The sequence below is a fragment of the Dipodomys merriami genome, unplaced genomic scaffold, assembly GCF_024711535.1.
Source record: "Dipodomys merriami isolate MVZ:Mamm:240054 unplaced genomic scaffold, mDipMer1.0.p SCAF_1, whole genome shotgun sequence".
NCBI lineage: Eukaryota > Metazoa > Chordata > Mammalia > Rodentia > Heteromyidae > Dipodomys > Dipodomys merriami.
This window is the reverse complement of record NW_027202270.1, coordinates 53,115,891-53,131,127: the sequence shown is the minus strand read 5'-3', so window position 1 is coordinate 53,131,127 and position 15,237 is coordinate 53,115,891. Positions and strand designations below refer to the sequence as shown.

The window sequence follows — 15,237 nt, the reverse complement described above, 5'->3', positions numbered from 1 at the left end:
TCTCAGCCTCCTAAGTAGTTAGGATTACAGGTTCACACCGGCACCCAGTTAATTTCACTCTTGTATTTTGCCATAGGTCACCTTAATCTTCTCAGATATAATTATTTAGGCATCTTTATAAAAAAGACTTGTTTCCATTGAAACATTTTTTACTTCAAAGGGTTTGGGGACTAAACATTTCAGAGAAAAATGCTTTCTCTTAATGTAAGTAACTTCTTTTTTACAGATGCTAAAACATGGACGTGCTGGAGTTCCAATGGAAGTTATGGGTCTGATGCTTGGCGAATTTGTTGATGATTACACGGTCAGAGTGATTGATGTGTTTGCTATGCCACAGTCAGGAACAGTGAGTACTTTTTTGATTGCCTGCTGCAAGTAAATGTGTTTCTTTTCTCTTACTTTTCCATTGCAAAGTAACTCTCATCATTTTCTCTTTCTAATAGGGAAAATTAATCATAACAGTAATGTATATTTCTAGACGGGATTGGGCAAACCATTAGTCTTAAAATGACAGACATTCTTATTCTTATATGTCTAAAAATGCTGACACTAAACCCTTAGCTTTAATTAACAAAACATTGGATTTAAAAGTTACTCTATAAAAGCACAATATTAGTTTGGTTACTTTGAATACTTGCTTCAAAAGATTTCAAAGACTTTCATTTAAAATTTGAATGCACATACATTAACTAATCCTCATGTCTTGTTTATGTTATTCTGAAATATGTCCTATTTGATACTATGGTGATGAATGGAATTGTAGAATATCTTAGCTGCTTTTACTCAGGCATGTTAATTTATGTATATGTACTAAATTTCATATGTATTTTCAAAGTTATTTATTCTCTTTACAATGTATTATTTTTTTTGGTCTTGGTTAGCCTTTTTGATTAATGCATTAAACATGTATAGATAGAAGTATATTTAGGTTTAAAAACAATTTTTACAGTCAATAATTATTCTATACACCAAAAGATGGTTCATATATTCTTTTCATCTGTTTTCTTTTTTTAAAAAGTGTATTTTTTAATTTTTATTTTTGTCTGCCAGCAGTACTTCTCACTGAACCTTGTAATTGATTATAAAGAATTGCCATAAAGCTAAAGATCCTTACTGAATTTGCTTTGGTAAAATTCATACTAGGAAATGAATATCATCTTTAAGTGATATTGTGTATATGAAGCAATTATTTTAAGTAAAGTAGTTGTTATAGAATGCAGTATATTTATATATAAAATCCCCCAAAATAGGCATTTTTTTCTAGGTGACTATATTGAGGTACACTAATTTAATCTATTGATTTTGCCCCTTTGAATGTCCATTATGTTTTTTTTGTTCATTCAGATGTAAACATTCAGATGTAAACACTCTGCATATTATATAAGATTTATATTTTAATTTTAGACTGTTATTACTTATGTCTTTGTATATTGAAACACATAATAAAATTGTTTCTGTTAAATGTGGTTCTTAGGATTTAAGATCATTTAATATCATTACTTCAATGTAAAATAAAATGCTTTGATATTCATATTTACTCTGTAGTAGAATAAAAAAAACATTCTTAGGCCAGCAGCATATTATACTCAAATTCTCAAATGATGTAATTGTTAATGGAATTTAATATATACTGTTTCTTTGGTAAGAAGGAAGGGTTTATATTAACTGATTTGTTTAGCTAGATTTGATTTAGATTATGATGGTACAAGAAGTCTTGTAAGAACTATAATGGCAGTGATATATCACCAAATATACCAAATATATAATAATGAGCCTCCCTTCCCTGGCTCCCCCGTTTTTATGTATGTGCCAGTCGTTGGGCTTGAACTCAGGATTTCACTTTTTTGCCAATGCCTGGCACTCCATCACTTGAGCCATGTCTCCAAATCTGACATTGTTGGTTAATTGGGAGTAAGAGTCCTGGGAGTAAGAGTCTTATCTGCCCTGGCTGACTCTGAACTCAAGATTTCAACCTTCTGAATAGCTAGGGTAATAAGCATGAGCCCGCAGAGCCCAGTGATATGAACCCTTTTTATTTTTCCAGGTATTAGAATCTTATTTTCGTAGAACTAACAAAGTAATGCAACATTTATGGTATTTGGTCATAGTCTATCAGGGAGTTTTCTTGTGACTGTTTTTATTTGAGGCAATGAATTCTTCAAAGTGTTTACATAATTAAAAAATATGTTCCATTATAATAAGTGAATATTTGTAGTCTTTATTAGTTATCAGACAGTGGCATTAGGAAGTATGCTTGTCAAAGTAGGTATAACCAAAAGTCGTAGTAGGTTTAAATTATTTGGTATTTCTGATAATGACATAGTAATAGTTATAAATTTTTGAAGGCTCCTGAATGTTGTCTTACTTACATGATTAGTCAGCAACAGTTTGGTATTTGGCAGTTTTAGGAATTTCATTGTTATATGGCTTATGATTGAGTGACTTAAGTAATATTAAGTCCTGTAAAATTACTTTCATACCCCAAAATAATATATACAACATTTTTGTAGGGTTTTTGTCCATTGACATTATAATACATCTTTTTTTTTAAGTTATATAAAGCAATCATTTTTCTTTCTTTCTACACTAGGGTGTCAGTGTAGAAGCAGTTGATCCAGTGTTCCAAGCTAAAATGTTAGATATGTTGAAGCAAACTGGAAGGTAAGTATTCTATATAATCTTTTTGTAAAGGGAATTTATTTTTAGAAACCTCAAAATAATAGGTGTTTGTGAATATTATTCCTAGGGGAAATAAAGCCATGTAGATGATATAATAGTATCTGTCAGTATCAGTGTTATATTCTGCCTATGTGTTAATCTCTTCCATCCAGAATGAAAGAATTCTGCCATCAGAAAACTGCCTCTTATTAAAATTCTTGACATGGGCTCAAGCTTACTATGTCTACGATATGGAGTTACTGTCTTGTCACTTGTAATTGAAAGAACTTGTATATTTTATATATTTGAGAATTGCAAGCAAATGAGATTTTGAATATTTGTTTGTAGATATGTTTTACAGACAGAAAGTATAACCCAAGTATTTGTAAGTCTTTATCCTCAGACCAGATCTCTCAATAGTTGTCATTCTCTTGCTCAAATTCTTCTACTGTGGAAAAAACTTCAAAATTAATGTTAGCAAAAGGCTCAGCAGCTGAGCAGAACAGTGCAAATTGGTTTTTGACTGAGTTCCTAGTTCTACTGCTGGTTTAATTGATATTTAATCCTTTCACAACAGTGGATCCTGGTGTCCATTGTTGAAAATGTGCTCTGTGCCTAGAAAATCCAACTCCCAGAGCTAAGGAGTTAAAGAGTAGATATTTACTTGAATGCTGAAAGGGTAAAAACTGGCTCTGAGAAAGTGTGGTAACAAGGTGAAAAACTGAAAGCCTTATCTACCACTGCTAATGTGCAACTCTTAATGATAGCACTCCTTTGTCACACTTATTCATTTCTATGTTTTCTGGATAATATGGTGTACAATTTCAGAGTTTCTAATGGTGCTTTTTCACACCTGTGTTTTTTTCATCTCTTCTTAATTTATACCCTGTTAGTGTGTTGTTTCTTTTCATATCATAAATATATTACTTGTTCTGTTCTGAGCATCTGAATGCCCTCTTTGTTTCAGGCCTGAGATGGTTGTTGGTTGGTATCACAGTCACCCTGGCTTTGGCTGTTGGCTTTCTGGTGTGGATATCAACACTCAGCAGAGCTTTGAAGCCTTGTCGGAAAGAGCTGTGGCAGTAGTTGTGGATCCCATTCAGAGTGTAAAAGGAAAGGTAGAGTCAATTCTATCTTTGTTGCTGTCTATGGCCACATTCTGTTTACACATAGATTAAATAAACATCCATTTTGTCTTACACAGGGTTTTTAATCACACTAAAACCACTTTATACTTAGAAGAACAAAAGTATTCAAGTCAGTTAATGTGTTTTGATATTATTAGCAGTTTAACTCTTGAGGGATTTGGCTTTTTTTTTTTTTTTTTTTTTTTTTAGTTTATTCACCTAGTGTCGGGTATGAATTTTTTTTTCATAAATCTGGGGATGCTAAACCATACTGAAAGCTGCTGTATACATTTTATTACTGTTTTAATTAGGTTTACTCTACCTTTTTAAAATTTTTAAATGGTATACTTGGAATTGGCATAGTATTATAAAATGTCTGTTTGAAGGATTCTGCTTTATGTTGTGCAGAACGTATTTTGAAGTTAAATATTCCAAATCTTTTAGACAATGAAAACTTGCACCAAAGATTTGGTATCAGCCATTCATGTATCTGGAGTGAGGACACAGATGAATGATTAAATATGCTAAATGATTCTGAAAAGAGATTTACTTGCAAAGCATAATGGGTTATAGTTGCTCTTTGTTGAAATCTCTTTTGTTCTTATTTAGTTCTCTTTTTTTGTTCGTTCTTTCGTTCTTTCTTTCTTTTTTTTTTTTTATTTCTTTCTTTCTAGCCCCATATGCCATTTTCCTATTTCCTGCCTCATGACAGCAGGGAGCAGCTCTATTATCACCTTCACAGAGCTGTCTGCAAATGTGAGAGGCAATTCGATTTTGCTCAACCACAGGGAGAGTGGATTAGAAAAACTACAGAACATACAGAAATTGGCTAGGTGGTTACTGCTTTAAAATACTGCTGAGGTGTCTTGTTTGAGCATGTACTTCCATTGTAGTGTAGAATAATTGTTAAAATAAAATCACAATACATTTATGGAATCCTTTTTATTCAGGTTTTACAAATAATTTTTAAAGTGCTTAGAAATAAATATTTGCTTGATATCTATCAGACCTACAGTTTGATAGTAGTGTAGATTATATTTACATCTGCTCACCAACTTGAACAAACTACACATAGTTGTTAAAACATGGAGTTTTTATTTATTATAAATTTGGGAGTTGAATGTTTCTGCATATATTATTATGATACATAAAAATTGAGGTCTTCTTCAAAACATAATTCTATTAAATGAGATTTAGCTTTTCAGAGACAGGAACTATTCCTAAAATCAATAATAATAGAAGCTGCTATACGAGACAGTTTAGAATAGACAACTTACTTGGCTTGCTGCATACTTGTGTTTATATTTACTTAGTTTCTCGTTTAAAGCTAAGCATAAGCATATTTATATCAACTTGGTAAAAATCAAATTGATTTTCATCTCAAAAACTCCTTGGCTTTTGAGAAGTATAATATAATAATTCAAGTTTAAATCTTTGGTATTTAAGGTATCTTTTTAGTAACCTATGTAATTTAATTAAATAATTATTACTGTTTTAAAAATACACAGTTGCCTTACCACAATAATTAGCTAGCAATAATTAAAACTCTTAAGTATAATTGTAAATAGGAATTTTAGTTTTAATACCTCATTAAGTATTCTAAAATATTCAGCATTTTATATCTAGTTATAATTTATTAAAAATGAATTGCATTATAAAGTACACTGATTATATTCCTGTTAGTGATGTTAAATCTAGTTTAAAAATAAATTTATTTTATGTAAAGTAATATATCTATATGTTATGAAAAATATTCTTGAAAAAATATTATTCTCTAATATTGATGACTATTACTACTTGTTATACCCACACTACAGATTCATATGATTATATTCCTGATTCCAGATCTTTGTCAGTAATGCAACTTCATCTATATGGTGCTTGAGTTTTGTTACAATTTATGATTTTTTCTGTGCCAAGACCTCTTTGCCAACTGCTGATGCCTGTAATCTTAGTTACTGAGAAAGCTAAGATCTGAGGACTGTAGTTCAAAGCTAGCCTGGGTAAGAAAGTCTGTAAGACCCTTATCTCCAATTAACCACCAAAAATCCAGAGGTGGCGCTATGGCTCAAGTGATAGAGCTCTAGCCTTGAGCAAACAAAGCCCTGGGACAATGCTCAGGGTCTGAGTTCAGGCACCAGGATTAGCACTCATTCACGTGCATATGCACTCATGTCCCTCCATAGCCCCCCCCCTCAAAACTTATGAGCCAAATTAAATGCTAGAACAAACATAAACATAGTGTGAGTTAAATTGTAAACTTAATAATACAAAGTTATAAAATGAAAAATAGTATAGTATTCTCCTTCTCCTTTCCTGTATATGTTTTTTCAAAGCTGTCAAAATCTTTAGTAAGTCAATGACTAGGTCAAGAAGTAAAATGAAAACCTATGTGTAAGTGATTTAAGTTGGATCTCTTAATATTTTTAAGCATCTCTCCTATGTATTTTTATGTTTTCCCTTTTATGAATTCCAGTTTTTACTTGTGTCTTTTGAGTGATTTGATAATCAGGATTCTTTGTGAACTCGTCATTGATTTGATTGTAGTTTTTTAAAAAATAACTTCTGTTTGCCTGGTATTGCAGTAATAATCATTTCAACTTACCACACTAATTCTTTCTAGTAATCTTAGAGATAGGCACGACTATTACCTTTTGTCAGTAAAATGGTTGAAAAAAGGGTCAAGAGATTACTTTGCCAAAATCACAACATAAGAAAGCAGCAGAGCAAGCACATAAATTCAAGTTTATAAAATTTGAGTGCTCAAGTTTTGTTTTTTTTCTTACTTTTTAATGTTAGACTATTATAAATTAATCAAAATAAACTTAGGAATGGTAAATGAATACCAGAGGTCATTTCAGTCTCTGTAATTAGTGTGGCTAGATGTCACTCCTTTCAGCACTAAGTTAGGTGAAAGAGCTATATACATTGTCTCTAAATTGTTAATAGTTCTTTATATTATGCATAGTAGGTATTATGTATTTTTACGAACAGTTCTGACTCATCTGTCAGTTTTTTCTAGACAGTGAGACCACTTAAATGATAAAATACACTATGATAAAGAATCTGTTGCACTCTTTATACTACATACTATATACTATAAAAGTTTTTAAATGATAGAGGTAAAGACAATTGCTAATTAAATTCATAATTTATAAAGAGAATAATAAGCTCATGTATATAAACAGAGAGGTCTACTCTAAACAAATCAGTGAATGTTTTTCAGGATTCTGGTCCTGTTTTAGTTTATTTACAAAAATATACACATTCAAATATTTTAAATACACATTCAAATATTTTAAGCTTTGTTTCTTAAAATGCCACTGTGGCAACCTCTTGCTTTATATTTTGTCACCTTTTATTCAAGCTATAGTTGGCTTGATCCAGCAGCAAATCAGTTAATTCAACTATACGCATAGGCTTCTCCTTAGGAAAAAAAGAACAGCATTAAGAACAAAAGGATAATTTGGGTAATATCAGAACTAACAAATTGATTGTGACATTTTAACTTTTATATTAAAAAGTATAACTACTTTAGAGAACTTACTTTCCTTATAAGAGGATCCTTGTTCATAACATGTTCAGATACTACCTGCTGACTGCAAGCAGTTGTTGTAGTATCTGGTTTCTTGGTTGCAAACATAAAAACTGATGACAATTTAATTGTAATTACATAATTCCAATGGATTTTCCTAAAACATTTTTACTTATATATACCCAGTAGACTTTTTAAAAATGTATTATTTATATTATTGAAGATGACCTATAGATACTACTTAATTATACCTGGTACACCTATATGCTAATGATATTGGGTACAAAGTTGAAAATATTTTTTGTTTCTTGAAGATAATTCTTACATATTGTCACTAGTGATCAGTATATTATACCATTCCTTGCATATAAGACACTACAAAATGTACTAATATTGCTTGTTTTTATAAGTATTAAGTAGATTTTCAAGGACAGAAATAATTCAACAAATATTCAAAACTTTGTGTGTATCAGTAGTATTATGCTTGTAGGAAATGTCATAAATGCAAAGTAGGTTTAGAAAAGGGAAGAAAATAGTATGTACTGAACAAAGTTGATGAAGCAGATACTTAGCTTCAAGAGTGAAAAGGGGGGATATCACTCAGCAGAGAAGAGCTTATGCCATGTGTGAAAAATGTAGAAATACTATCATTCTCTATGCTAATGTAGCTGTTCATTCTTTCACAAATATAATGTAAAATCAATGGTATTATTTATATTCATTTATCTTGATGGTATGGGGTTTGAACTCAGCATCTTTTGCTTACTAGGTAAGTACTATACCACTTGAAGCATGCCCTCAGCCCTTTTTGCTCCCCACCCCCTTCATTTTCTGCCTAAGCCAACTTGGACTGCTATCCTTCCCAGGTAGCTGGGATGCAAGGCACCTATCACTGTAGGTGTTCATTGGTTGACATAGGGTCCTGAGAACATTTTTTTTTTTTTTTAATCTTTAAGTAGTTTTACAAATAGTTGTCATTCAGCAGAGCAGTTCATGAATGCAATGTATTTTGATCATTTTTCCCATTCCTCCTTTCATCCTCTATCCCTCCTAAACCCACCCTTCTGTTATTTTTTTTAATTGTCATTAACCATAAATGAGACCCTTGAGAATAAACACATATGTAAGAGAAATGAGTTAGATGTGAGTGTTCTATTTCCAGATATGTAGAAGTTTGTCTTTCTCAAGAGAGGGGTACTTTTTTTCCATAATGTCTTCTACTAGAAAATTGTCAGATGGTAGAGGTTTTAAATAATTCAAATAATAGTTTTCCTTTAAGTTTTTACTTGCTTAAAAATAAAAAAAGGTATGCAAAAACAGGACAAAGTATCAAAGAGCATAGGTTTTGGGACAAGCATTCAAATCCCAATTTTTCGTCATGACCTTGAACAAGCTACCTAGTTTCCTTAATCTTCAGTTTTCTCATCTATAAAATAGGGAATTTAATAACCATTTCATAATATTATGAATATTGTAAAACATCTGTATAGTGATTAGAATATATGTCATATAGAATGTATGTAATTATTAGTATCTTATATAGTATTTATTATGAAATATCTTCATTTTAGAAATGGAATATAAATATTTATGAAATGATTATAGAGAACTTAGCATTTTTTTTTTTTTTGGTCTGGTCGTGGGGCCTGAACTCTGGGCCTGAGCGCTGTCCCGCAGCTATTCAGCTCAAGGCTTAGCACTCTACCACTTGAGCCAGAGCGCCACTTCCGGCTTTTTTCTTTTTTTGCTTATGTGGTGCTGAGGAATCGAACCCAGGGCCTCGAGCATGCAAGGCAAGCGCTCTACCACTGAGCCACCTTCCCAGCCCCAGAACTTAGCATTTTTAAAGTTGTCTTTCCGCATACTAATGAAGAAAGTGATTATATTCTATTGAAACTCTGGCCCATAAAATGATTTGTAGGGGCTGGGAAGATGGCTCAGTGTAGAGCACTTGCCTTGCATGCATGAGGCCCTGGGTTCGATTCCTCAGCACCACATAAGCAAAAAGAAAAAAAGCCGGAAGGGGCGCTGTGGCTCAAGTGGTAGAGCGCTAGCCTTGAGCTGAAGAGCTGAGGGACAGTGCCTAGACCCAGAGTTCTGGCCAATGATCGGACCCCCCCCCCCCAAAAAAAAAAAAAAAAAAAAAAAGGTTTGTGTGTGATGCTTAACAACTTTGTGTTTCAGTCATCATTTCCGTTTTCTTCTCCACAGGTTTAGTAATTTTTACAGGTTACTCATGTTCATTTATTAAATAACTGAAACATGACACTAACAAGGTCATTTGAACAGTTTGTTCATGCACATGAGTCTGGATAAATTTGAGCCTTTGTATAATGAGAGCAGATCTCAAATTTAGTACATTGTTTGTCTTTGCAAGGTAGTAAAAGACACCTTTCCTACTATTGATTGATTTTTTTTTTTCCTTACTTGTATACTGTAAGGATCATTTAGGGCCAGATAATTTATTTACTTATTTATTTTTTGGCTAGTGCTGGGGCTTGAACTCAGGGCTTCTTTTGCTCAAGGCTAGCACTCACCCCACCACTTGAGACATAGCACCACTTCCGGCTTTTTCTGTTTATGTGGTACTGAGGAATCTAACACAGGGCTTCATGCATGCTAGACAAGCATTCTACCTCTAAGACACAGGGCCAGATAATTTTAATTCACACGCACGCACGCACGCACGCACGCACGCACACACACACACACACACACACACACACACGCCTTTGTCTAGTTTTCTTGATTGAAACAAGAAAAATTAGGAAATACCATAGAGGACATAAAAATTCCATTCCTGATATAGTTCTGTGAGCATACTCTTCCAACTCTTGGAACAGATTTAGTTACTGTCTTATCTTTTGTTTGCCTCCTGTTTGTTACTCATCCATTTTTTGAAATTTTATAATGCTCTCAGATCTTGTGAGAATGCCTATGAAAATATTATGGGTGCTAATGTGACTGTTAGTTACCATTCGTAATTTAAAAACTTAATTGTTATAGCATTTATTTAACTGCTATAATCAAGAATTTTTAGTAATATAAAAACAATATTAGAGGAAATAGAAGACACTATGGGAGAAATGTACGCATCTAACTCATGTAATTCTAATTCCTTTCTACATTACTTCTATAATAACAGAAGATTGTGGTATACAGAGAGGTTAGTTACATAATTAAGGTGATAAGTACATTTCTTTTTGAACAGTGTTACTCCCTCCCTCAATTTCTCTCCCCTTCCCCCTCCACACACCCCTCCAAGTTATAAAGTTCATTTCCAGCAGTGTCTAGTGAGTATAGTAATTTTATGCCTTAAGTGCTAAGAGAATAAATCTTCAATGGTGGTAAAAGTTCCAAGTGGAGTTCTTTTACTCTACCACTTCCATATTAGTATCATCTCAAAGCTAATTTACTTTGCATTATTACTTGCTGTGCATTTGAATTATTCAAATGTGTTTCAAATTAGTTTGAATCCAACTGTTTAAGCAAAAACGCAGAAGAAACTTTTAAGTCAGTGTCCCATTATCTATAAGAATAGTATTTATTGACTCTTCTTACTGAATTCTTTATTCCCAAATTATGTAATTATCTGTGGTCATTTTTTTTTAAACACAAACTTGTTGATCACTGTTGTGGGGCAGTAGCAGTACTTTGTACACTAGAGATTAAAAAAAGAATAGGATTTACTATAGTCATTTTTTTTTTGTTTGTTTTTTGTTGTTTTTTTTTTTTTTGGGTCCGGTCGTGGGGCCTGAACTCTGGGTCTGGGCACTGTCCCTCAGCTCTTCAGCTCAAGGCTAGCACTCTACCACTTGAGCCACAGCACCACTTCTGGATTTTTTCTTTTTGCTTATGTGGTGCTGAGGAATCGAACCCAGGGCCTCAGACATGCAAGGCAAGCGCTGTACCACTGAGCCACCTTCCCAGCCCCACTATAGTCATTTTTAAACATCATATTCTAGGTAATAACATTAGTCATTGTCAATTGCAAAGATTTTTTTTCTGGACCTAGGTCTTAGTTTTTACAGGTATAATGTGTTATTGTAATTTGTTAAGGAATGTATAATTTATTATATTGGTAAATTAGGCTTCTATTAAGCTGTTTAATAGATGTTTGTCCCACCTTTCACATTACAAATAGCTTTACTACATGTACTTTTTGTTCCAAATTAGTTTTTTATTCTAAAAGTCAGTGATATATGCTGCTGAAATTTGCAGTTTGACAGGCCACAGGAAAGGTACTTCATGAATTTAAGCTAACATCAATAAGAAAATAGGAAGAGTATATATAGTTAAAGTTAATTATTAGGGCTTGTTTTTTAAATAGATAATTGATGCCTATTGTCTTCTCTTTTCCTTGAAATTTTTTTAACATGAATTGTAAGATTTTGTTAAACAAAAAATCAAAAGGCCTTGGAGGTTTTTTTATTCTAATAAATATATATATATATACATATATATTTTTAAACCAAATTTATTTATGCCACCTAATTTGTTATAGGAGAGACATTCAGTACAAAGTGAAATGATAGTTTTTCTTGCTTTTGTATTAGGATAGCTTGATGATAGTTCTATAAACTTTAGTTTCCTCACGTGTAAATTGATATTATTACCAATAATAACATGCCTTTTGATTGTTGAGATGATTAGGCATGACAATTCCTATACAATATTTAATTAATAAACAAAATTAAAAGTGTTTAAAAGTGACATTCAGTAAATTTATTTCACTTTATTTTTGCCTAAATAGATTTGACTTTTGAGATAAGAGTTTAAAGCTTATAATTTGCTTATTTATTTGTACAGGAAATGTATATCAGTCCCTTATTCTTTTCATCTGCCTGCCTATTACCATGCTAAAATGATTGAACTGGAGTCTTTATTCTCTAGGACTTTTTCTTTACTTTATATGGAACTATCAAGCAAGCACAAAAATTGTTTTAGTTTGAATACTACAATGGGATCTAAAGTTACTTGATCATTTTATGTATGCTGACTGAATAGCCACCTGAGAGAACTGTCACTCTTAAGTTGGTATCAAACCAGTGGCCCACAGGCAGTAGTCTTTGAGCTCATTAGCAGTCCCCTGAGGAATTTAGTTTTAAATTTACTGTTGTTTTGTGACATATGAATCTAAAAACATCTGTCATGAATGTTTATAAACATTCTTCTGACTTTTAGCACGGTTCAATCTAGTAGTACTCTGCTTTAACAGTGTCAGTTTGGATATTGCAAAGATCATTCAGCAGGATAAAATTAAGCATGTAGCAGATGTATTTAGGGGAAATACTCATGATGGGGAAAGAGTAAAGCCTTCAGACAACTGGGGACGTAGAAAAGATAGGGAAAACCTAATTGTAAGCTATAATCCTAGGTACTCAGGACACTGAGATCTGAGGATCGCAGTTCAAAGCCATTTGAGGCAGGAAAGCCCTTAAAGTTCTTTTTTTTTTTAATTTAATTTTATTTTATTTGTGAACATACTGTACAGAGGAGTTACAATTACATGGGCAGGATAATGCGTACATTTCTTACCAAGCATTGCAGCCTCCTCCTTTGTTTACCCTTCACATCCCTTCCCAGTCTCCCCCCTCCCCCCCCTTAAAGTTCTTTATCTCTAATTAACTACCCAAAAACTGGAAATGGAACTGGTCTCAAAGTGGTGTAGAGCACCTTAAATGTGCCGTAAGCACATTTAAGAGCAAGGACAGCACCCAGGCACTGTGTACAAGCCCCAGGACTAGCACCAAAAAAACAAAAGTAACACACAAAAAAAAACTACTGTAGGGATCTTTCAGGCAGAGTTGATTCCCAGAGGTGTCTTTTGGTAGCAAAGGGTTCTAATACCATTGTTGTATCTAATCATTGGCTTAGAGCAAACCAAAGGAAGCATGACTTGGTATGAGTCCCAAAGTTTTGGAAATGAAAGTCAATTTTATTCTCCACAGCAGGTTTTGTAGAAATGGGCTCCATGACTTCAACAATTAATAGCAATAAGAATTACATAGAAACAAGCCGGGCGCTGGTGGCTCACGCCTGTAATCCTAGCTACTCAGGAGGCTGAGATCTGAGGATCGCGGTTCAAAGCCAGCCCGGGCAGGAGAGACCGTGAGACTCCTATCTCCAATAAACCACCAGAAAACCGGAAGTGGTGCTGTAGCTCAAGTGGTAGAGCGCTCGCCTTGAGCTGAAGAGCTGAAGGACAGTGCCCAGGCCCAGTGTTCAAGCCCCACGACCGACAAAAAAAAAAAAAAAAGAATTACATAGAGACATATATATTTAATATTACCACCAACTCTCTGATATATTATTTATGACCAAACAGAAATTGAAATGTTAAATAACTTGTCCTAGGTTACTTAGGTAGCAAGTGATAGAACTAGAATTCTAACTTGTGTCTCAGAAACTTAAACTTCTTTACCATATTGACTGAAATGTATACACTAAAATACTTCACTAAACTTCCTTTTACAAGTTAAAAAAATTCATTTCACAGTGTTTTGTGGATCTAAAAATGCCTAATTACCTTTTTGCCATACTAGTTTCTGAAAATCGATTTGTTTTCATTAAAGCATGTATGTTCAAAACTTGTTTGAAACTCTTTGAATTTTGATGCATGTCTTCACTTGTCAAAAAAGTATGTTATTCTACTTTTACTCCATCCCCTTTTCTCCCAGTATATTGAAATTGTAGTGCAGATCTCTAGCTACAGTAAGCAATTCTCCAAGGATGAAGAAAGAAAATGTACATACACATAGGAATTTCTTTTCCAGAGCTAAAATTGACATTTTATAAATAATTTCCATGTTGCAAACTTGAGACTAAGAAATCACAGCAATTCAGTGATATGCATTTGGCATGAGTCAGTTTTAGTTTTTAGTGCTTTCCATTGGAAATGGCATAAAAAGTAAGAAATCTCTGAATTTTTTATGCTGTGGGCTTATAAGAGACATAAGATGTTTTTTCTGATAGATGTGTGGCAGTGCATGGAAGCAGAAGTAATGAAATGGTCACAAAGCTCAAGAGTACTTCCCAGGTCACATGCACTCTTAATTTTTAAAGAATCTAGAGACAACGTGAACAATGATGATAACAGGTCATTTCTAGGTGATAAAGAGTGTTTGCTATGGGATGTTGCTTTTCTCTCCACACTTCTTTTTGTAATGATTTGATGATTCGTTTTAATTTATGGTAGGTTTCTATGTTTTTAAGTATGTAGTCTAGTTGGTAACTGAATTTTCTTTTTCTTTCTTTTGTTTTTTACTTTCCAGCACCGATTTTTGAGGTCTTAAAAAAAATCTTAAGACATTAGTCCTACCTCAGATATTTCCCATATTTATTGAATTCAATATAAGTACAATTGAAAATGCCATGTCAGGGTGGCAAGGAAGAAGACAGATACACACACACACACACACACACACACACACACACACACACACACACACACACACACACACACACACACACACACACTTAACACTAATCACTGCCAGAAGTATGCTTTTTTTTTCTTAAAATACTTTTATGTTCAACTAATTTGCAGAGTAATGCTTTAAGAAGTAGCTTTCTGAATATAAATTGGTGGGTCTGTGTTTTAACCTGGGCTGTGAGAAGTGCTGAAGGCTTTAGGGCATACTTAAAAGGGGGAAAAGTATTGAAAAATTAGGTGGGAGAAGATATTCCTGAAATTCCTGTCTTATTTTTTCTCCAAACTTTAGTCAATTTGGTCTTTCTATATTAACCATGGATCTACATAGGATATTTCAGTTATAGTAAAGATCTCTGTGTTAAACCAATTCATATTTCACAACTAGTTAATGTAAACTGCTCCCTAAATCTTCCTTTTCCCAGTCTCTTAATTTTTATACTAGTTTTCTCAATATACATTAGACATCATGGATTAGATTGAAT

At 33.1% G+C, this 15,237-nt stretch overlaps 1 protein-coding gene across 1 annotated transcript in view; it reads left to right on the top strand.

Moving 5' to 3' along the window:
• Psmd14 (proteasome 26S subunit, non-ATPase 14) overlaps positions 1 to 15,237 on the top strand; it is a 96,938-nt gene that overhangs the window by 55,361 nt on the left and 26,340 nt on the right. Inside the window, exons 5-7 of the mRNA XM_070022172.1 lie at positions 227 to 346; positions 2,591 to 2,661; positions 3,626 to 3,776. Coding sequence (XP_069878273.1) covers positions 227 to 346; positions 2,591 to 2,661; positions 3,626 to 3,776 — 342 coding nt within the window. The remainder of the gene's footprint in view (positions 1 to 226; positions 347 to 2,590; positions 2,662 to 3,625; positions 3,777 to 15,237) is intronic.